The sequence below is a fragment of the Dreissena polymorpha genome, chromosome 1 (genome assembly GCF_020536995.1).
Source record: "Dreissena polymorpha isolate Duluth1 chromosome 1, UMN_Dpol_1.0, whole genome shotgun sequence".
NCBI classification, from domain to species: Eukaryota; Metazoa; Mollusca; class Bivalvia; order Myida; family Dreissenidae; genus Dreissena; species Dreissena polymorpha.
The window spans coordinates 53,980,692-54,003,458 of NC_068355.1; the positions used below are offsets into that span (position 1 = coordinate 53,980,692).

At 36.6% G+C, this 22,767-nt stretch overlaps 4 protein-coding genes across 6 annotated transcripts in view; 2 read left to right on the forward strand and 2 right to left on the reverse strand.

Annotated features, from left to right (window-relative positions):
• LOC127881322 (urocanate hydratase-like) overlaps positions 1-996 on the forward strand; it is a 32,129-nt gene extending 31,133 nt beyond the window's left edge. The window contains exon 21 of the mRNA XM_052429085.1: positions 134-996. Coding sequence (XP_052285045.1) covers positions 134-274 — 141 coding nt within the window. The 3' untranslated portion in view covers positions 275-996. The remainder of the gene's footprint in view (positions 1-133) is intronic.
• On the reverse strand, positions 441-9,760 carry LOC127881332 (mediator of RNA polymerase II transcription subunit 20-like). Its single transcript, XM_052429094.1, has 5 exons — positions 9,719-9,760; positions 7,223-7,311; positions 4,849-4,991; positions 2,348-2,622; positions 441-1,213 (listed from the first exon to the last, which is right to left on the reverse strand). The coding sequence occupies exons 2-5, from the start codon at positions 7,234-7,236 to the stop codon at positions 1,001-1,003; spliced, it is 645 nt and encodes a 214-aa protein (XP_052285054.1). The 5' UTR covers positions 7,237-7,311; positions 9,719-9,760; the 3' UTR covers positions 441-1,000.
• Positions 8,111-9,523, forward strand: LOC127874466 (uncharacterized). The gene is made up of 3 exons (XM_052418851.1): positions 8,111-8,198; positions 8,313-8,663; positions 8,854-9,523. Exons 1-3 carry the CDS (start codon positions 8,111-8,113, stop codon positions 9,138-9,140), a joined length of 726 nt encoding a protein of 241 aa, XP_052274811.1. The 3' UTR covers positions 9,141-9,523.
• An 833-nt stretch (positions 9,761-10,593) lies between the features above and the next one.
• LOC127881353 (WASH complex subunit 1-like) lies at positions 10,594-21,798 on the reverse strand. 3 transcript variants are annotated; one of them, XM_052429127.1, is made up of 5 exons: positions 21,650-21,798; positions 17,539-18,084; positions 17,097-17,308; positions 13,664-13,828; positions 10,594-11,785 (listed from the first exon to the last, which is right to left on the reverse strand). In XM_052429127.1, exons 2-5 carry the CDS (start codon positions 18,063-18,065, stop codon positions 11,247-11,249), a joined length of 1,443 nt encoding a protein of 480 aa, XP_052285087.1. In that variant the 5' UTR covers positions 18,066-18,084; positions 21,650-21,798; the 3' UTR covers positions 10,594-11,246. The 3 variants fall into 3 exon arrangements, with proteins under 3 accessions (XP_052285087.1, XP_052285095.1, XP_052285105.1); XM_052429135.1 differs by having other exon boundaries at positions 21,654-21,793; XM_052429145.1 differs by having other exon boundaries at positions 21,530-21,671.
• Between the last annotated feature and the right edge of the window lie 969 nt (positions 21,799-22,767).

Genomic DNA, 22,767 nt, shown 5'->3' on the forward strand with positions numbered 1-22,767 from the left:
TGTGACGAATAGACTACAATACATTCACAATTGATTTATTCCCTTGTTGACGCATGTACTATGTAGATATGTCATAATAACAACCTGTGATGTTCCTCAAACCGAATATTTTTCACAAAACTAATATTTTCAGGTCGCCAGGCGCAGTTGGGCAGGAAACTCAAAAGCGAGGGAGACAATTTGTAGAATAATGGGAGAGAACTCTGCAATGAAGGTCACGTTACCAAATGCAGTCGAGAGTGACGACATCTTGGACCGAGCCCTCCTAAATTAAGCTCGGATACCGTTTGGCGAAATCACTCGGAATATTGTTTTAACTGCATGTCAAACATGCGTATTTCTATGTAAGGATCTTTTTCAGTTTGGCAAAATGTCAATTTAAAGTCATATATCCAAAGAAGAATATTCGAATAGGGTAATAACAACTCATGATTGAGAAAAATGTTTATAATATGTCTTTTATTGATAAACTTTATTCCAAAGTAATGATTCGCTTGTAACGCTGTTAATTGGTTATTTATTAAACAAGTGTATAACCAACATAGCCCTTATACTACCATATAATCACAAAAGCCTGCATGGTGTATGGTAGTACATTAGCTGTTGCTTCGATAGTACCACTTTGTGGTCATCAGTACAGGAACATGTTTCATTTTTTGAGCGGTTATACTTATTTGTTATAATTATTTATAACTATTCCAATTATTGCAATTCTATAATTTAATTCTTTTATGACTTTCTTCAAATACATGAAAATCCTTCAACAATGCCTTTTAAATGTATTGGTGATTTGTTAATAATTTTTACAGTATGATTGAACTTCAGTTTAGTAAGACTTATCCATTTGTTCCTCCGTATTTCACTCACATAAGTACACATGCAGCTATGATCTTTTACAACAATGTGAATGAGACAACTATGTACTATATGAATTCAGAATGAATAATAAACAGTGATGGATCATTCTGTCACTGAAATAAAAAGCCAAATGCTTAATTGATTATCTTGGTTGTTGACTGGCAACAGTAGCCTTTCTAAAGTTTGTGAAATGTTCTAGATACTGGTTAATAGTGTCAGCTGGCGTATAAAACTGGTCTTTTTTGCTTTTGACAATTGCCGGTGGTGTGTCAGCAACAGTTCCCATAAAGCTCTGCATCATTTCCCTCATTAGATCCCAACATTCGGCTGGAATTGCACAAGGACAGTACTCTACCTGAAAATCAAACGCACAGTAGAATTCGATAACATTAAGCCCAGCTCTAAAAAGACTGGGCTTAATGCACGTGTGTAAAATGCTGTCTCAGATTAGCCTGTGTAGTAAGCAGAGGCTGATCAGGAACAACGCGTTACCATTAAAATGATCTCTTTTTAGAAAAAACTTCTATTAAATAAAAAAAATATTAAAGTGGAAAGCTAGTGTCGTCCCTGATAAGCTCAAATAGACTGCACAGGCTGATCAGTGACAACACTTTATGCACATGAATTAATCCATGTTTTCAAAGAATATGATTCAAATCAATTGTTTGGGGATTTCAAGAATTTCAAGAATCAGCAGGCATTATCGGCACAAAATCTTCCCTTGATGAGCGCTGTATTGGAAGAAAAAGAAAACGAGGATCTTGAACCAGACCTATGGGAAAGTAAGGCAATGGTGCTAATGAAATATTTTTCACAACAAAATACAAAAGAGCAACAACTATACAGGCACCAGCTAGAAACTAAGTTATCTTTAAAAATCGATAACAGAGAATTAGATAATAAGCTACTTTATCCTATGACCAGGTGAAAATCGATAGTAAAACAACGATCGTATACACTATAGCTTTATTCTATTGCTATTTTTGGATCAGATTTGGATTTTTCCAAAAATTGGAGAATATGTTTTTGTCTACTACGGAAGGATAAAATCGTAAAAAAATGCCATATTTGTATAATTATAAATGGAAAATGGGAGGAAATAATAGGATAAAATGAATATTATGTGAGTTTTGGATAAAGATCAAGTTTACATTGTATCATGCTTGGCTTCAATCATGTTAGCGCGAGGCTTTAACATGTTCTAAGCCTCCAATGATAAACTTGATCTTTAGCCAAAACTCACATAATATTTTCTATATATCACAATATTATTCACATATTGTTCCAGGTTTAAAATTATGTTCATTGTTAGCATTGTTTAAGATGTGTAAACTATGTAAACGGGACTACAGAGGTATATGAAATCAAACCCAACTATAATAGTGCAGTCTTTAAGATGTGTCAACTATTATGTTGCGACTACGTGTACGATACAATCTGAACTGAAACTATTGCAGTACATTTGTTGAAACATATGTAACAACAATACCTCAACTAAAATTCCTTTGAAGTTGGAAGCCATGGACACAGAACCAATCTTTATAACAAAGTCACTGATCTCAAATCTAGGCCCCTTTGATTCAATCTTAAATCCTTTTCGCTGCTGATAAAACCCGTCCTTCCCCGACTTAGACTGTGTCAGTTTCGCCATCAACACCTCGAAAAGCACATCTGCAACAAGCGTTGTACCGGTGTCGAGAACTGAGAAACATGATGCTGGCTGCTCACTGTTGTGTAGAAGATGAAGACTTCTTTGAGGAGTTCCTGAAAGTACATTCACAGGCTTTAACCCATTTATGCCTAGTGGACTCTCCCATCCTTCTAAATTGGATCAATTTATTTCCAAAATTAGGGATGTCTAGTATACATGTATTTATTTCTATATTTAGAATATTTCTTCTAGAAATTCCTTTAAGCAAACAGCGCAGACCCTAATGAGACGCTGCATCATGCCTTTGCCAAGGCCTTTTTTCTAGACACTAGGCATAAAAGGGTTAATTTTAAGTTTCATTTGCATTTAAACAGATTATTACCTACCTGGTACAAGTAGCCATTAAGAAGTTAACACAATCACAACTACAATTGGCGCGGCAGAGGCCGACGCGTATCCCCATGCCGCATGTTTGAACCAGGGGCGCCCCAGGGTTGGTAATGGGGCCATGCATAGCTGAGATTGACTGTATTGTCATAAGAGAGGTTCAGTATCAATTTGAAGTGAATCAATGTAGAAATGAAGAAATTATAGTAAAAGGCAATTTTGGATGGGCGTGGCCTATGTGGGCGGGTTGCCCTAGGGTTGGTAATGGGGCCATGCATAGCTGAGATTGACCGTATTGTCATAAGAGAGGTTCAGTATCAATTTGAAGTGAATTGGTGTAGAAATGAAGAAATTATAGTAAAAGGAAATTTTGGGTGGGCTTGGCCTATGTGGCCGGGGCGCCCCAGGGTTGGTAATGGGGCCATGCATAGTTGAGATTGACCTTAGTGTCATAAGAGAGGCTCAGTATCAATTTGAAGTAAATCGGTGCAGAAATGAAGAAGTTAATGTAAAATAACATTAAAAAAAAGAGTGAAAATCTCTGACCCGGCCCCTCCCCAACCCCCATAACTTTTGACCCAGGGGTCAGATCAAAATTCCGTCACTGTCACCGTCGCACATATGCTCATAGCTACCATGTATGTAAGTTTTAAGGTTCTAGTGCTAATAGTGTAGGAGGAGCAGGTGGCCAGGACGGACGGACAGACGCACATCAATACAATATCCCCACTTTTTCTCCGAAAAACGCTGGGATAAATATTGCTATATTTTATAAACTACTGATAAACATTCAAAGAAAAAGACTTCCTAACAAGCCATTTTCTCTAAGTATTAATCTATAGCTAAACAATAAATAGATTTTTGCCAATGTCAGATTACAAGATACGTGTATATTTATAAAAAAAAAAACAACATTTAAAACAAGAGGGCCTGAAAGGCCCAAGGTATCCCCCGCAACATATGCTTTGTTTTAAATGGGTGCAAATTGGACGGATGAAGATAATGATAGATGGACGGACGGAGGACAATAACACAAAACTAAGACAAAGGAAGGTTACATTTATACCAAGTTTCAAAGAAATCCGCCAAAGCGCTTCCAAGACATGGCTCCGGACACAGAAATGCCTATAGTAAAAAGCATTTTTTCAAGATACAAAGGGCCATAAGTTTGTTTTTAACAGATGGTGTACAATGCCATTTGGTGTGCATCATCCTCTTAGTCTTATGCATATATATATATACTCATACCAAGTTTAAATGAAATCCGCCAAAGCACTTCCAAGATATGGCTCCGGACACAAAAGTGCCTATAGTAAAAAGCATTTTTTCAAGATACAAAGGGCCATAAGTCTGTTTTTAACAGATGGTGTACAATGCCATTTGGTGTGCATCATCCTCTTATGCATATATATACTCATACCAAGTTTCAATGAAATCCGCCAAAGAACTTCCAAGATATGGCTCCGGACACTAAAAAGCATTTTTTCAAGATACAAAGGGCCATAAGTCTGTTTTTAACAGATGGTGTACAATGCCATTTGGCGTGCATCATCCTCTTATGCATATATATATATACTCATACCAAGTTTAAATGAAATCCACCAAAGAACTTCCAAGATATGGCTCCGGACACAAAAGTGCCTGACAGACGGACGGACAGCCGGACGGACAGACAACGCCAAAACAATATCCCTCCGCCTCTGGCGGGGGATAATTAGTCATTTTACCTAATGATTAACATGCAGCAGGTGGAACAAAATAGTACATTTTATTCAGATGTTTGATTTGAAAATCAAGCTTAACAGAAAATCAAAACTACAGTTATAACACAAACTTAAACTTAATGAAACCTATTTCAATTGAATCCGCAACAAACTCAACCCACACACATTTTTTGCACACAGTCTTTTAAATGTTAACAAATAACTTTTTTCAGCGTTCAATAGGCAAACCTTGTGGATTATTTGACAGATACGTCTCACAGTCCACGTTAAAGTTGCCAGTTTTTACAGCTCCAAGGAGCTCCAGCTGTCTCTGCATGGAGTCAACCACCTGCTGACCGCTCTTCCCCTCAGGCACAGGGTACATGTACACGCTAGGCAGAAATACGGGCTAATTAATACATGTCAAACTTAATAATTACCTACATGAAATACAGTTCAACTTTATAGAAGTCATTTCACTTGTAAGAATAATGAAAATATTCACAGTTTTCAAAAGGAATGTATCTTTTTGTGTGAAATAAAGCAAACACTAAAAAGAGACCCCAAGCCTAAATGGTCCAGTTGCTGCAAAAAAAAGAGCTGTGTTTGTAAAACACAATGCCCACATTGCGCTTTTAAGTCCCACAGCAGCTATTTTAAAGAAAACAAGGCTCATAACTACAAGGCCAAAAATCAATGGACCAAAACGAATCTCACACTTCATCTGTAATAAGACTGTAAGTCATATTGGTAGACTCAAATACCAAAAATCAGTTCAATATCTGAAAGCGTTGCCTATAAATCTCCAAGAAAAGTTATACATTGTAATATGGATAAATTTCTAAGTCCAGGGCCCATAATTTCGACAAAAAACAATGGACAAATTTCACACTTCGTCTGTAGCTCATGTAGGTTAACTCACATAAATAAAATTAGCTCAAAATCTGTAGAAAATCGAAGTTAATTGAATATTAAAGTTATTAGCCGATCAGGAGATCAGTAAGTTGTGTAATCACGTTGCTTTTAATGTCTTTTAACGAATCCAGTTGCATTAGTTTGGCAACTGCATGGAAACATGTGTGTTCTCGATGAAAATGGTCACATACTGTGTTCCAGAATCTTTCAGCAATAGGCATATAGTGTGTTTCATACCTTGTGTATATATATAATACCTAGTCCAAATTTTTGACGCTCTTAAATATTAAGCTACTTTTTATATGGGTAATATTTGGAGCGTACAAAGGGTGAAAGACCAATTATGTGGTAGGAATTTTTTGTTCTTTGTCTATATTGTTGCGCAAGGATTTTGTGCGCAACATTCAAGCCCCGATATAAGACACTTAATAACAACGGATTGCAATAATATTTACATGCCTGTGTAGATCATTCATTTCTCGATAATGTTCCGTAAAAATTATGTAATGACACTTTGAATTTTGCACGCCTGAGCAATTTAAATCCAACCACTATTCAATTTTTCAATATCTCTCGATTCGCTCGCTGTGTAGATATAAATCGATAACACGACCTCGATGTAAAGCATCTGGTTTAAAGTGGAAGAATAAACAGCGTAAAATACAGTTTGCGTTCGTCTGTTGTGGTGCAGCGCGTTACATAGTAAACCGATGTTATACTTTTCTGGATTAATTTAGCATTGGTTTTTTTCTAAATTGACAATTAAAAAGTTCTGAAATAAATTACATCTTTTATTTTTATACTGTACATAAATAATATTGATACAGATCGTACAGTATACCGTCCTTTGTAACGTAGAATGTAAGTACATAAAACAACACAGACAGAGGTGCGAAAAAGACATGCATAAACACTTGCTGAAACTTAGAACAGTGAATAGAAACTGCACCATATCTGTTTTGAACATATGCTTATTAAATCGACAAAGATTAGCATACTAGATCTTATTAGGTAAAAGTCTGTGTTAAAAGATCATGTTAAATAAAATTACGCGTACACGTTACACCGTAATGCCTTCTTCTGATTGGTTCATATTTAAATCAGTTTCATGACATGGCTACAGGTCAGTGATTGTTTTGCGATTTAAGCAGAAGTTTAACTGAAGAATTTATGCCTTTCTAACTTCGAATCGACGATATTTGATGTAAAAATGGACTTCTGAATTAAAACTGAATGAGTTGGTAATGTTATTTTGCAATTTTACGCAAATTGATGAAAATTTAAACTTTCTGGTTTCCACCACAAAAAAGGTCCTTCAACGATGAGACGTTCCAAAGAATTTAGCCCATATAACCCCTGGAGTAAGCTCGGGGGGGGGGGGACAAATTTATGATACTGCTGCCTGGGATCATATAGCTGGTAATGGGGGTATAATTATAAGGTATTAAGAACAAACGCCTAGGAGTGACTTTTGTTGAAATCATTTGAGAATTACAGATTTTCGTACAATACACAAAGTCTCGATTGCCATCGATTGGTAAATTAGTAGTAATTGGTTTCTAACCCGATTTATATCCGAATCGGGCTATCCGAAAATAAGAAAATGTATTATGATACACAATACGATCGTCCGAGTTCCGTTGAAGAGCTTTCGTCAAAAGCAAACTTAAACTATTCGTATCAAATACATTAAGAAAAAACTGCATACCACACAACTCCCATTTAAATAGTTTGCAATCAGTATTTGGAAATCATCTCTTTGTTGGCGTTATTGTTGAAGTGTTCACCATTTTATTGATTGGAAGGGTTTATGGACGTTTCGTGCCACTACCAGTTCGTGCCACTGATATTTGTGTTGAAAAGGGGTAGACGTTTCGTCCCACTGATAACATATAGGCGGATAGGTGTGAATAATGCCGTATAGGTGTGAATGATATTGGGGTGTATATAAATGTAGAAAATTACGACTATGTTGACATTTATAATTATTAATAACAAACAAATAAAATGATTTATCGTTAGTATACTAATATTTGTAAATAGTGTATTATATGCGATGAATATAAAGCATAAAGTGTTGTTATTTTTTATGAATCATGTTTATGTGCTTGTAATAATAAAATAAAATGGTTTATTGTTAGTATAAAAACATGTGTGCATAGTTCATTGTGTTTAATAAATATAAAACATGAAATGCTATTATTTTCTATGCTTCAATTGAATGTATTATATACATAAATAATAATATATAACATGAATGAACAATAATACAATTTAAAATAAAGTTGGTCTTTTTCTTTAAAGAGTTAGCTTATGCTTTACCATCGACTTACAAACTTTCAATTAACCGTATGTGTCTACGTAATTAGCAAACAATTAATTACCGACTCCGGCCTTTAATTTACCGACACGGGCCTTTAATGGCCAATTAGTTACCAATTAGTAACTCACCGCTTTAATTATCAAACAAACTGTGTAATTCACTGAAAAAGTAAATAAAGTCAGTTGAACACACAGTATATAATACGTGTGTTGTTCGTAGAATTCACAAAACCAGTAATGGCTTGCGAATATCCATGTGTGTACTGTGCACGGAATGTTGGGGAAGAAGATAAAGCCATCTCACGCGATGATTGCGAAAGATGGCAGCATCTGTCGTGTGAGACTGGTGTCAGTCTTCGACAGTATCGAAAAATGATGAAAGGGAATGTCGTCGTTACGTCGTTATTTCGAAGGTTGACGTCGCATTCATCGGCGACGATTTCCTGGTTGACCTATACTATTTGTATGTTTTTCAGCGGCGTGGCAGGCGCTACGGCATGTCTATCCAAGGGCCACTCTGAAAGGGTGTGTCTTCCATTGGAATCAGCGCGTGTACCGGAAGGTTGTGAACGAGGGCCTCGCCACGGCATATGCGGCAAAGGGCGACAAGTTCCTCTTCTTGAGGAAACTTATGTCCTTGTCGTATTTGCCGTGTGAGCACATCGTTCCCACCTTCGAACAGCTGAAGCTGCAGGCTGAAGAGGTCGGAGGTCCTATACTGAATGTGGTGATGTACATGCAACGGACGTGGATCCGAGGTTCAGTGTGGACACCAGACAATTGGAGCGTGTATCGCCAGACGGAACGAACTAACAACGACGTTGAAGGTATTTTTTTTACATATATAGAATAATAAATCAATATATTATTTTCAATTGATAGTTATAATTTAAATATACCATATATAAAAACTAATATATCATATTTTCATTGGATAGTTATAATTTAAATATTATTATATAAAAACCAATAAACATCATAGTTCATCATAGTTCACAACATATTTATTTTTTGCAGGATGGCATCGCAGAATCAACGGTCGAACAGGGCTTCCTTACTTAGGGTTTTACGTGCTAGTCCCCCTGTTGCGCCGTGAGGCAGAAACAGTGGATCTGACAATCCGACTTGTGTCGGAGCACGCCCTCACTCGGGTACACCGGAAAATCTTCAAAGAAGTGCACGGGCGACTCTTCGAGATCTGGGAGAAGTACGATGACATGACAACTACTCAACTGCTGAGAGCGTGCAGCCATTTCATCGGGATAGTATGCTGTAATTATTTATGTAATCAATCTATGCTGTAATTATTTATGTAATGAATCTAGATATTAAAATGTATGCATGCTTTATTTTCTGATATTGTTAATGTCAATTTATTGCAAATGTTTCTATATATTTAAATAATCTCTGCCAACACAAGATAATCCCACCAGATTGGGTAGGATGCAATTTTTTTTGTTTAAAATGTATGTATCTATTCACTTATGATGTTGTTTATGTCAATTTAATGCAAATGTTTGAATATATTTATGTAATAAATCTAGATATTGTTAAAATGTATGTATGCATTCACTTTTGATAAGGTTAATGTCAATTAATTGAAAATGTTTTAATATATTTATGTAATGTATTGTTAATGTATTATATGAAGCATTTAAATTGACTCTTAAACAATCTTGAAATAAAATGTAAAAAAATGTTATTTTCCCATTGAACAGATGTTGCAATCAAAGGTGCGAAAGTTTCCTGTTATGATTTCACACCTATACGGTATTATTCACACCTACCCGCCTATATATTATCAGTGGGACGAAACGTCCAATGCTCTCCTACACAAATATCAGTGGCACGAACTGGTAGTGGCACGAAACGTCCAGCACCCATTGGAAGAATGTTTTCCAGCCGGCTTCATTAGGTTACACAATACTAAATTGGTTGATGTATACAATTTGATAAATGAACAAGATGGCCATGTAGATATTTTTAAAAAAGTAGTAAAACTAAATTTAATAAAAAATTTAATGATGTAAACTGATGATGAGGTCGCGGTGGTGTAGTGGATGAGGTGTCCGCCTAGCGATCAGGAGTTCGTGGTTTCGCTCCTTACACGGGGAGCATTCTCAAAATCTCCTTCATAGACACCTTGTACTGGTTCTTCCCAGGAAACGGACTCGATAATGTCCATATCTGCCTATAATACTCGAAAGGGCGCTTGGCAGTATACACAGATCTGGTAGATAGATAAACTACGGTAAGCTATACTAATGTGACAATTTTATAAAATATTCTACTACAAAAATAAATTGATGAAATTGAGTCAAAGCTTTCATGAAAAAGTTAAGTTAATAACGTTTATTTACGAGTCTTTGGACACATAACGAGCCCTTACAATGCAGCCTTAAGCGCTGCAAGACCTCAAAACCTTTGGCAAACACAAACCAACAAGAAAGCCCAGTCAACGATTCAAACCTGGGGTCTCTAGCTTAAGTGTAAGTGCTCATCCTGTGTAATAACGCTGCCTTAGTGAGACCCTTTCTATTTTAACTGGGAAATCATCCAATACGTTAAAAGAATGACTTCAAAATGGCGATGCTTTAAGAAACCACTTTATACTGCCCACAATTTGGAGCTATTGCTCTTCTTAAAAAAATAAATGTATGAAATTTATATTTATAAGACACACAGCACTTTTCAATACAAGTCTGTCCCGAAATATGGGGTTTGCAATAACCAAATCTTTAACAACAACTGAACCAAAACATAAAATACATTTATTTCAATAACTTAATCACAACATAATTACATATTGAATTAATATATAGACAAAATGTATACACTCTTTCAAATAAATCCAGTATGCTTTTCTTGTTTTTTTAATATGGTTCTAATATGGATGCAATAACACTGTACAGGAATGATAAACTGGCAAATTTTTTATTTTGTGAGAAGCGAAGCAGAACAGACAATGAACTTTGGCACTTTACCACAATGATTGTTGGTATTTTTAGTAGTTAAGATATTGCAACATATGTTCGAATAGAAATATAGCTAATTTATTACTCCCAATCTTCCTCATCTCCCCCCGTTCTTTCGGCAACACACTTATGATAGACTTAAAGAGCACCAATAATTTCATGGCTGAACCAGTGTGAACTATTGTCTTATATATACCATGTATATAATCTAATTTTAGAGTTGACACTGTGTGATGCTTTTCTTGGTTTTTTTAATATGGTTCTAATATGGATGCAATAACACTGTACAGGAATGATAAACTGGCAAATTTTTAATTTTTGTGAGAAGCGAAGCAGAACAGACAATGAACTTTGGCACTTTACAACAATGATTGTTGGTATTTTTAGTAGTGAAGATTTTGCAACATATGTTTGAATAGAAATATAGCTAATTTATTACTCCCAATCTTCCTCATCTCCCCCCGTTCTTTCGGCAACAGTCTCCATTTTTGGCGGGGGTGGAATCATAGAGGAAATCTTATCCATGGCACCGTTGGCCCCTCCTGTGATGCTCTCCCCTTTTTCTCCTCCACTGCCTCCGCTATCCCCTGGCTTCTTTTCTCCAGATATACCCCTTCGTCTCATGGTCAACTTGGAGAATAAATCCGACATCAGATCCCCTCCCCCTTTGCTTACTCCCCCACTGCTAGATCCACCACTGGCATTCTTCTCTTCCTTTCTCTTCTTCTTAGCTTCATCCTTCTTCTCCTTTGCACTCTTGAGACCTGCCTTACCAGCCCCACCAGCCTTCCTGATAGCATCCATAAGGCTGGACCTCCCGCCGTCAGCAACCACCTCAGCAGGGACATCAGCTGACGGGGGTGGTGGGGGGCCTGGTGCAGGCGGGGGTGGTGGTGCCCCACCAGGAGGCGGTGGTGGTGGCGGGCCTGGTGGCGGTGGAGGTGGTGGCGGAGGTGGCCCAGATGGTGGAGGGCCTGAAATCATATATGAGAACAATAAAACATAATGTGATTTGTAAACTGTAAGAACATCAATTGGAACTGTGTACGGATGTCAGCGAATATTCCGACATTGGGTAAGTATTCAGATAGCGAATTAGTTTCCACGTATTTGTGTAAAAAATATACACAATTTTTACACAATAACTCCCATTTATAATCAATGCTAATGTCATGTTGTTCACATATTTGATTAAATGCACACACTCTTTAAGCCAATGCAGGGGGTCTCGAATGATACTCTTTTAATGTCATAAACATGTCTAATTGATATGCAATAAACTGATAAACAACATGTGCTTACACACCCTTATTGCGCTGAAATAATTAAATGGTATTCCTTATAAAATATGATTTTTAAGTCAGAATACTTCTTTTGATCTTTAAACTTCACCAGTTTAATTGAAAGGGCTGTAAAACTAAACAAATCGAACAATCTCTTACTCTTATCAGTTGGTACTTCTGGATACTTAACTAGCAATTAAAAATTGTTGACTTAAAAGAACAACTTAAAATATTGACTTTTTCAATCATTTTGCATCAAAATATCACTAGCATTTCAAATACTTTTCTTCTCTTTCTTCTTGTTTTATTTTTACAATGCAGTTCATGGGTTTACCATACAGTATAACAGAAAAATGACATACCTAATTGAAATTATTTTGGGTTCATTTATTGTTTTCATGTACCCTAACTCAATGATTAATTGTAATAGCAATGTATGCTAAAAGGTTCATTTGATGAAACTTTTTTTTTATACAAAACATGTTTTATTTACAACAGGTTAGAAATCACTAGGTATGAAAGTTATGTTGAATATATGCATAGATATGTGTATACTCACTGTAACCATACCCCTATGTTGCATATTGTTATGTTGCAAAACTCTATTATTTTACCAAACTTTTTCTTGTAGATTACAGTACTTAATTTTGTAAGAATTCAGTGCAAGCGATATTTTAGTTTTTGCAGTTATTATAATTTATAACTTGTTAATGACCTAAAAAAAATAGTATCAATTGACATCCCAAGATTATTGACAGCAGCATGTGTGTACAATCAATTTCCTGTAGAGTGCTATTATGGCCCTTTTGTACAAAACTTTTTGGAATTTGTGACAAGATTTTGTAAATTGACAATTCTCAAATCTGTTATCCATCTAAAATAAAACAAGCAAATTCGTTGAATTGATATCCCCCGCCAATATGCTTCTGGACACAAAAGTGTTAAATTTGACACTCAAAAAAGCATTTTTTCAAGATACAAAGGGCCATAACTCCATTATTACAAGATGGTGTAAAACGCCATTTGGCATGCATCATCCTCTTATCTATATATATACTCATACCAAGTTTCAATGAAATCCACCAAAGCACTTCCAAGATATGGCTCTGGACAGACGGACAGAAAGACGGACGGACAATGCCAAAACAATATCCCTCTGCCGATGGCGGGGGATAAAAACTGTGAGTGTTCTTTAAAAAACAATATTCACCATAAAAACAAAAACAATTGTCATTCTCCTTCTTCCCATCAATTGCAGGGCTCCTCTGGAGCATCGACGCAATTTGACTATTCAATGAGTCTTGGGCCTGGGTAGAACCAGTACTTGGTGTCTTTGGGGCAGATCGAAAGAACGCTCCCACATTGGGGATCGAACCTGTGACCTCCCAATCGCTGGGCGGACACCATATCCACTGAACCACCGCAATCTCTACATTAAAATTAAGCTTAACAATAACTTTAAACAATGTAGTACATAACAAATCCGTATGAACAGTAGAATACATTTGAACACAACTCATCACAATGAACCGTGAAACACCTTAACATTATGCTGTGGTCAGTACTAACCAGGTGGAGGTGGTGGTGGAGCCCCTGTTGGGGCGGATGTAGGCCCCATAGGCAGTGTTCCAGCCTCTGGGACCACTGAGGGGAGCTCAGGGATGCCACTGCCTATCACAGAGGGAGCAATGGAGCTACCTTGCTCCGCACTGTAGGTCACATCATCAGCAACACCTAAAAATCATTATAATAAACAGTGAAACCTAAGAACATAAAATATAAAGTATTAACAGTGATACATCGTTGAACAAGACACATGCTAATGAACAGTAAAGCACTTAAGAACACAACACAATATTATTAACAGTAAACACATGAGAACACAAAACATCATCATGAACAGCAAAACACCTAGTGCAAAAAACTTCATTATGAAAAGTGAAACAACTACATATAAGAACACAATACATCATTATGAACACTGCAATACTACAAACACAACACATCGCCAGTAAAACACCATGGAACAAAACATATCAGTATAACCATAAAAGACCCTGAAATTCACCAAATCACTATAAACTGTGAAACTACGAACACAACATTTATTTACAGTGAAGCCTCTTAGAACACTTCAAAACACTATGACCTTAAGAAACAAATCATAATTTTAAACAGTTAAACTTCTTAATGATACTTAACACATACCATTACTGAATTATTAACTGTGTAACACCTTAGAACCCAGGACAACACTATGACCTTAGAACACAAAACGTCATTTGAACAGTAAAACACCTTAGAACACAACACAGCAACATTAACAACTTTAGTAAATAACAAATCCGTATGAACAGTAAAACACCTTAGAACACAACACATCAACTTGAAACACTTTAGAAAATAACAAATCCATATGAACAGTAAAACAACTAAGAACACAACACATCAACATGAACTTTGAAACAATGTAGTACATAACAAATCCGTATTAAAAGTAGAACTCTTTGAAAACACAACACATCACTATAAACTGTGAAACACCTTAATATTTTGCATGTCGTCTTCACAAAAAACAGTGGACACCATGCTTAATTTTAAAACGCACTAAGTTACCCCTTGACCTAGTTTTTGACCCAGAAAGGCCCATGTTCTAACTTGGCCTTATGATCATCTCCATAAAACTTCTGACCAAGTTTGGTGAAGATCTAATGTAAACTACTTGAATAAGAGAGCGGACACCATGCTGAATGTTAAAAAACGCACTAAGTGACCCCGTGACCTAGTTTTAGGCCTGGAAGTCCATGTTCAAACTTGTCCTAGAGATCATTTAGATAAAACTTGTGACCAAGTTTGGTGAGGATTGGATGAAAACTACTTGAATTAGAGAGTGGACAACATGGTGAGGTTTAAAACACACAAAGATACCCCGTGACCTAGTTTTTGACCCGGCATGACCGATATTCAAACTTGACCTAGACATCATCTAGATACAACTTCTGACCAAGTTTGGTGAAGATTGGATGAAAACTACTTGAATTAGAGAGCGGACAACATTGTTATGTTTAAAACGCGACCCCGTGACCTTGTTTTTGACCCGGCATGACCCATATTCAAACTTGCCCTAAACATTTTCAAGATACAACCTCTGACCCATTTTGGTGAAGATCGGATTTAAACTACTTGAAAAAGAGAGCGGACACCATGCTCAATGTGTTAAACGTACTAAGTGACCCTGTGACCTAGTTTTTGATTTGGCATGGCCCATGTTCGAACTTGGGTCTCAGATCATCTAGATAAAACTTCTGACCAAGTTTGGTGAAGATCGGATGAAAACTACTTGAATAAGAGAGAGGACACCATGCTGAATGTTAAAAAACGCACTAAGTGACCCCGTGACCTAGTTTTTGACCCGGCAAGGCCCGTGTTCGAAATTGGCCTTAAGATCCTCTAGATACAACTTCTGACCAAGTTTGGTGAAGATCAGATGAAAACTACTTGAATTAGAGAGCGGACAACATGCTGAATGTTTAAAACGCACTAAGTGACCCCATGGCCTAGTTTTTGACCCAGCAAGGCCCATGTTCGAACTAGGCCTAGACATCATGTAGTTAAAACTTCTGACCAAGTTTGGTGAAGATCGGATGAAAACTACTTGAATTAGAGAGCGGATAACATGGTGAGGTTTAAAACACACAAAGAAACCCCGTGACCTAGTTTTTGACCCGGCATGACCGATATTCAAACTTGACCTAGACATCATCTAGATACAACTTCTGACCAAGTTTGGTGAAGATTGAATGAAAACTACTTGAATTAGAGAGCGGACAACATTGTTATGTTTAAAACGCGACCCCGTGACCTTGTTTTTGACCCGGCATGACCCATATTCAAACTTGCCCTAAACATTATCAAGATACAACTTCTGACCCATTTTGGTGAAGATCGGATTTAAACTACTTGAAAAAGAGAGCGGACACCATGCTCAATGTGTTAAACGTACTAAGTGACCCTGTGACCTAGTTTTTGATTTGGCATGGCCCATGTTCGAACTTGGCCTTCAGATCATCTAGATAAAACTTCTGACCAATTTTGGTGAAGATCGGATGAAAACTACTTGAATAAGAGAGAGGACACCATGCTGAATGTTAAAAAACGCACTAAGTGACCCCGTGACCTAGTTTTTGACCCGGCAAGGCCCGTGTTCAAAGTTGGCCTTAAGATCCTCTAGATACAACTTCTGACCAAGTTTGGTGAAGATCGGATGAAAACTACTTGAATTAGAGAGTGGACAACATGCTGAATGTTTAAAACGCACTAAGTGACCCCATGGCCTAGTTTTTGACCCAGCAAGGCCCATGTTCGAACTTGGCCTAGACATCATGTAGTTAAAACTTCTGACCATGTTTGGTGAAGATCGGATGAAAACTACTTGAATTAGAGAGCGGACACTTAATACGGACCGACAGACAGACCGACCGACAGACAAGTTCACTCATAGTCCTATATACCCCCCTAAACTTCATTTGTGAGGGTATAAAAACAACTGTTATTTGGATGCATGTAAAAGAGTTTTATATATAATATTCTTCTCATTGAGAACAAATATGTTCAGACTGTTAAGACACAAGACCTAAATCTATTCTTTCTTGTAATGTCTTGCTAATATCCCAAAAACAAATTAAACATTTCAAGGTAATAACAAGAGATGTGTTTGTCAGAAACACAATGCCCCCTTCTGCGCCACTTTGAAGCCATATATTTGACTTTTGACCTTGAATAATGACCTTGACCTTTTATCACTCAAAATGTGCAGCTCCATGAGATACACATGCATGCCAAACATTAAGTTGTAATCTGAAGCGACATAGAAGTTATTAGCATTTTTCGAAACCTAAATGCGAAACATAAATGCAAAGTGTGACGGAAAGACGGACAGACTGATGGTTCGATCACTATATGCCCTCCTTCGGGGGCATAAAAAAGGGTTCACTACACCTACCTAGTAAGTTCGGAAGTGCAATTGGCACATTGAGTTCTGGCACCTCTCCTATGCCCGGAACATAAAAGTAGTTCTCTGACTGCAGCCGCTGAAGGTCCTCATTGGTTTTTATCGTTTTCGGAGCATCGGCCATTGTCAACTCCTCCTCTTCAAGAGCTGTGCGAGTCTTTGTGATCACACCCAGCGGATCTAACATCACATACTTCTTGTATCTAAAATTAAAGTATTCTGTAGATATAATTGAGAAAATGTGCAATAATTCAATTGCTGCATGTTAAGTTAACATATGACCTTATTATAATGTAGCTGTGCTTATTGACCAAAGCTCTAAAATAAAGTAAATATGAAAGCCTTGCTGATAAAGTTGATAAAAAGTCAATAGATAATTATGAAATTAATCTTAAAACTTAAGCAATTTTTCAATTCTTATACAGGTACATACGGATTTTCGGATGTGTTGAAGAGCAAGAGCGAACTGACAGATGGAATTTTCTTTGGTAAGCCACCAAGACCTTCACCTCTGGTCTCGTCACTCTTCTGCCTTCGACCGGACTTCACATGGTAGTACTGAAGCTTGGACTTGAGGATGCTTTCATCCATTGTCTTATGCTTTGACTGTACATGATAATTTGGTCGTGCTGGCTCTCGGAGTTTTTGATCAGGATTGAAAACTGTCTCATAAAACTCTGTATCCCCATGAGAAGGATATTTTGCTGAGGCAAACACTTTAGTGGCCTTATTGCTCCCTTTAATTTTATCAATTTTTGCCTGTGCAAGATTTACTCTGTCATTTATTTTTCTCAACTTATCACCATTGCTAGTGACTCTAGTGTGTATCATGTTGAATATTTCGTTGGCAATCTTATCGAGGTATTCCAGGGAGTCCACAACCTGGTTGATGGTTTCTTCCGACCGAAGATCCTCTGGGACTCCTGGCACATTGAATGGTTGGCTGCTCATGGTAGGCATCTGGGCCACAGCAGATTACCTGAAATAAAATTTTAAGTGGTCCAATTACATGCATGTTATGTTCTCTTTGTTAAACTTGGTAACTTGTACACTTACTAATTTTTCAGTAGATTGGTGGGGATGTAAGAGAAATTTTGGGGTTAAAAGCATACCACTGAAAAAGCATTTTGAGATAAGTGAAGAAATATTTACTGACTCAACAAACCGTGAATTTATAAATACACAAGCATATCAATTTCATAGTCAGTTAAATGATATAGTACATATTGCTACCTAAGGAGAGTAGTGCAAATTTAGGCCAAGGGGCTAGATTGACATTTTTTACTCTACAAGAGGGGCAATAATTGTTATAACTGGAACAATTAAGTTAAGACTTCAGAAAGGCGCTGATTTACTTATTATTATTACATCACAAAAATAAGGTTTTTAAGCATTAATACAATTCACCTTGATAAGCACCAAATTGAAAAAAACAAGGTCTGTTTGTAAAACATGCATGCCCCCCTATATGGGCTATAAGTTGTAGTAGCAGCCATTGTGTGAATACGTTTTTTGTCACTGTGAACAGTGGTGGTGGTGGTGGTGTAGTAGTAGTAGTAGTAGTAGTAGTAGTAGTAGTAATAGTAGTGGCAGTAGTAGTAGAAGTGGTGGTGGTGGTGGTGGTGGTAGTAGTAGTAGTAGTAGTAGTAGTAGTAGTATTAGTCAGTAGTAGTAGTAGTAGTAGAGAGTAGTAGAGTAAGTAGTAGTAGTAGTAGTAGTAGTAGTAGTAGTAGTAGTAGTAGTAGTAGTAGTAAGTAAGTAGTAGTAGTAGTCAGTAGCAGTAGCAGTATAGCAGCAGCAGTAGTAGCATTACAATACCAATACTTAAGAATGATCAAATGTGGTGGTGGTGGTGGAGGAGGAGGAAGAGGAGGAGTAGTAGGAGTAGTAGTAGTAGTAGTTAGTAGTAGTAGTAGTAGTAGTAGTAGTAGTAGAGTAGTAGTAGTAGAAGTAGTAGTAGTAGTAGTAGAAGTAGTAATAGTAGGAGTAGTAGTAGAAGTAGTAGTAGTAGTAGTAGTAGAAGTAGTAGTAGTAGTAGTAGTAGTAGTAGTCGAAGTAGTCAGTAGTAGTAGTAGTAGTAGTAGTAGTAGTAGCAGTAGCAGCAGCAGTAGCAGCATTACAATACCAATACTTAAGAATGATCAAATGGGAAAAGGTAACCTAGCACTGGCAGTTAATATGGGGCTCATTTACAGGTCAGATTTGGAATCTCTGCTGTAAAATGAGATTTTGAATGAATTAAAGGGAGGCACATCTGTAATAAAAAGAACATGCATAAACCGTAGTTGTTTCCCTTGTTTGAACCATTCTAAATCCTTATAATGCCTATTTCCAGTTTTTGTGACCTTCACCTGTGACCTTGACCTTTGACCTAGTGACCTCAAAATCAATAGGGGTCATCTGCAAGTCATGATCAATGTACCTATGAAGTTTCATGATCCTAGCCCCAAGCGTTCTTGAGTTATCATCCGGAAACCACCTGGTGGACGGACCGACATACCGACCGACATGAGCAAAGCAATATACCCCCTCTTCTTCGAAGGGGGGCATAAAAATTAGAGAGGGGAGACCCCTCCCCGGTTGGGGAATCCCAGTAAACAAAATCCTGCGTATGGCCCTGGGTCATAAACGTATTATTATAACTGGATTAAGGACCATACGGCCCATGGACCATACGGCTCAGATTCTCGGACCATACTGCCCAGATTATCGGACTATACGGCCCAGATTTGCGGACCATACGGCCCAGATTTGCAAAACATACGGACCATGACTTAATTAATATTTCTTTCATGTTCCTTTAATATTGTTTGAATCAATTTAAGAAAATATTAAAACTGTAGTATTTCATGTTCATTCAAGCATGTTTTATATTATTTCATCGTGTAAGGATTATTGGACTATACGGCCCAGATTTGCGAGTATACAGCCCAGATTTGCAGATCATACGGCCAAGATTTGCAAAGCATACAGACCATATCTTAATTAATATTTCTTTAGTGTTCCTTTAAATATTGTATGAATAAATTTAAGAACATATTCAAATTATAGTATTTCATTTTCATTCAAGCATATTTTATATTATTTCATCGTGTAAGGACACAACTATGGATACCCTAGTAAATTCCTTTATTGTTTGTTAATATAATATCGACATCCAAAATACACAACAAATACTAATATATGTACAACAAATAAAAAAACAATTTCAGGCACATATATATATATATAGAACACTTCTAAAGTAAAACAAATACATATATATGTACAACAAAAAACAACATTTATAGCAATTTTGTGAAATGTGAGTAAACGAATTTACAAGAACAAAGTTGTATTAGATACATACAATCACACAAATATATTTTATATACAATCAAACAAACAGATATATACATTTTCACTCAATCGTTCACACTAGCAAACAAACAAACACACGTACACATTTACACAGGTCTATACAGTCTACAGCACTCATTCAGAAGCTCACTTGCACTAATTTCTTGTCTTCAATAATAACGATTGTCACACTTTACCTTTAATTAGTAATTGAAGACATGCTCACTCTATTAGCATTAGTGTAATTATCAACATCAATCAATATTTATTTTATAAATAGGGAACCAGATGTGCAAACATAAGCCGTTGTTGTATACAATTATAACGATTATCACACTTAACCTTTAATTGGTACATACAGAAGTGTTAATCCATGAGGGTCTATTATCAATTACTGTAATAGATAAGATCAATCAGTAGGTGTCATAAATAGGGCGTATCCAATATACAAACGTACGAGTCACTTATTCGAGTGTCATACCCCTATTGCAATTATAATATGTTTCATCACGTGGCATGTATTAAATTTAATAATTATATTATAAATTTTTATTACCGTTTTCAACACGCGGCATGTATTAAATTTAATAATTATGTTATAAATTTTTATTGCTGTTTTCACCATGCGGCATGTATTAAATTTAATAATTATGCTAAAAAATTGTATTGCCGTTTTCACCACGCGGCATGTTTTAAATTTAATAAGTATTAATTTACAACTATATTAAAATATATTCTGTCGATTAAAGTGAATGTTTGCGTGATGTGTACTGCTTACATAAGTAGTTGATGACAACATTAAAATGAATTTACAATCTGAGAGAAATAATAACTATTTCATTTCCCGTGTTATTTATTTTCAAAAGCGAAACACACACTAGCATGTATTTATTTTTAACACATTCATAGTACAATGGTAGCACAGTGTTGAAGTGTATTCGTGTTTTAGAATAATGTACATGACGTAAAGAAACATGTGGGCCGTATGGTCCGCAAATCTGGGCCGTATAGTCCGATAATCTGGGCCGTATGGTCCGCTAATCTGGGCCGTATAGTCTGGGCCGTATGGTCCATGGTCCGTATACCTTATAACTCACGTGATGTGTCACTGACAGGTCCGACCATACTTAAGTGATATCTATTATCTCATAAATGTAAAGGACGGTTCTATCCAAAGTAATGCTAATAATTAACTATTTGCATACCTACGTCAGAATGACCTAACCTATATAAGCGATATTAAGTTAAACATCAGTAATTTTAGTTAGAACCACTATGTTGTTATTGTCATAGGAAGTCAAATTACACCCCGTATGTGTACACAGTTAATGATGACGTAACTAATCCTACACCTGAGCACATTGGTTACACTACACTGAATACGCTTCTTTACACAAGTTTATCAATCTCTACGCAGAGTTGTGCTCTCACGTACATTTGTCGCTATGCTGATTTCAGTTTAATCTCTGCTCGAATTTTGCAAATTTATATCGGTCTCCCAGCATAAGTTACACCAAGCCATGAAGACGTATATGTGAATTATACAAGTAGCGCGTTTTACGACATCGGATTTGGGGCGGGAATACAACTCGGGTACATTTTAATACCGACCGGGTACTTTTAAGTATATTTACCGTACCCGTGGTACATGTAAGTATACTTAAGAGTACAGGGGTACATAGAGAATACTAGGTCGGTGCAACGTTTATTTTGCGAGGCTTAGAAAATCTGAACCACGAGCCTTGGCGAGTGGTTCAGATTTTCGTGCCGAGCAAAATAAACTTTGCTTTACTCGGCACCGACCTAGTATTCGATTTTATCCCGTCATCGGACGTGCATTGTCGAAATAAACCACTGTGGATTAAATTTTCCTCTATTTCGGGAGTGCTGAAATATAGCTGTCACGCGCGGCGGAGAATGGTCATAATTATCGGAATCAATCAGATTCAACAAAACAAACAATTTGATACCAAGATGTAATATATTTTTAATACATAATGCAACTCAAAAAGCAAAAAAACATTATTTACAAATATTAAGTGCGCGTACTCGTGACGTCATTATTAACTCGTCATACGACACAATGCATGTTCTTACACGCTAAAGCTGCAGTTGTAGTGTGTTTTTTTTTCTCCATTTTTTCTTAAAAATCGGGGACGTAGAGGTATGATAAACAGAAAACAGGTTAGTTACTGATCTTTTTGTAATGAATTAGGCTCGTCACGATTATAATAATGAAACAATGTTTGCTTAAAATAACTTTGGGATTTTCCGTGTAGTTAGATTTTCCTATTCTATTTTTAAAGAAATAATTTACGACTAA

What these genes read in the sequence shown, in the direction of transcription:
- LOC127881332 (XM_052429094.1), bottom strand. An exon ending in TCTGTCAAATAATCCACAAG is followed by an intron (nt 2,623 to 4,848) that starts GTTTGCCTATTG and finishes ATGTACTTTCAG; the next exon opens with GAACTCCTCAAAGAAGTCTT. An exon ending in TCAAAGGAATTTTAGTTGAG is followed by an intron (nt 1,214 to 2,347) that starts GTATTGTTGTTA and finishes TTTGATTTTCAG; the next exon opens with GTAGAGTACTGTCCTTGTGC.
- LOC127881353 (XM_052429127.1), bottom strand. Translation starts at nt 18,065, where the DNA reads ATGCCTACCATGAGCAGCCAACCATTCAATGTGCCAGGAGTCCCAGAG. An exon ending in TTCAACACATCCGAAAATCC is followed by an intron (nt 17,309 to 17,538) that starts GTATGTACCTGT and finishes CTTTAATTTTAG; the next exon opens with ATACAAGAAGTATGTGATGT. An exon ending in TCCACCACCACCTCCACCTG is followed by an intron (nt 11,786 to 13,663) that starts GTTAGTACTGAC and finishes ATATGATTTCAG; the next exon opens with GCCCTCCACCATCTGGGCCA.
- LOC127874466 (XM_052418851.1), top strand. Translation starts at nt 8,111, where the DNA reads ATGTTGGGGAAGAAGATAAAGCCATCTCACGCGATGATTGCGAAAGAT. An exon ending in ACTGGTGTCAGTCTTCGACA is followed by an intron (nt 8,199 to 8,312) that starts GTATCGAAAAAT and finishes TATGTTTTTCAG; the next exon opens with CGGCGTGGCAGGCGCTACGG. An exon ending in AACTAACAACGACGTTGAAG is followed by an intron (nt 8,664 to 8,853) that starts GTATTTTTTTTA and finishes TATTTTTTGCAG; the next exon opens with GATGGCATCGCAGAATCAAC.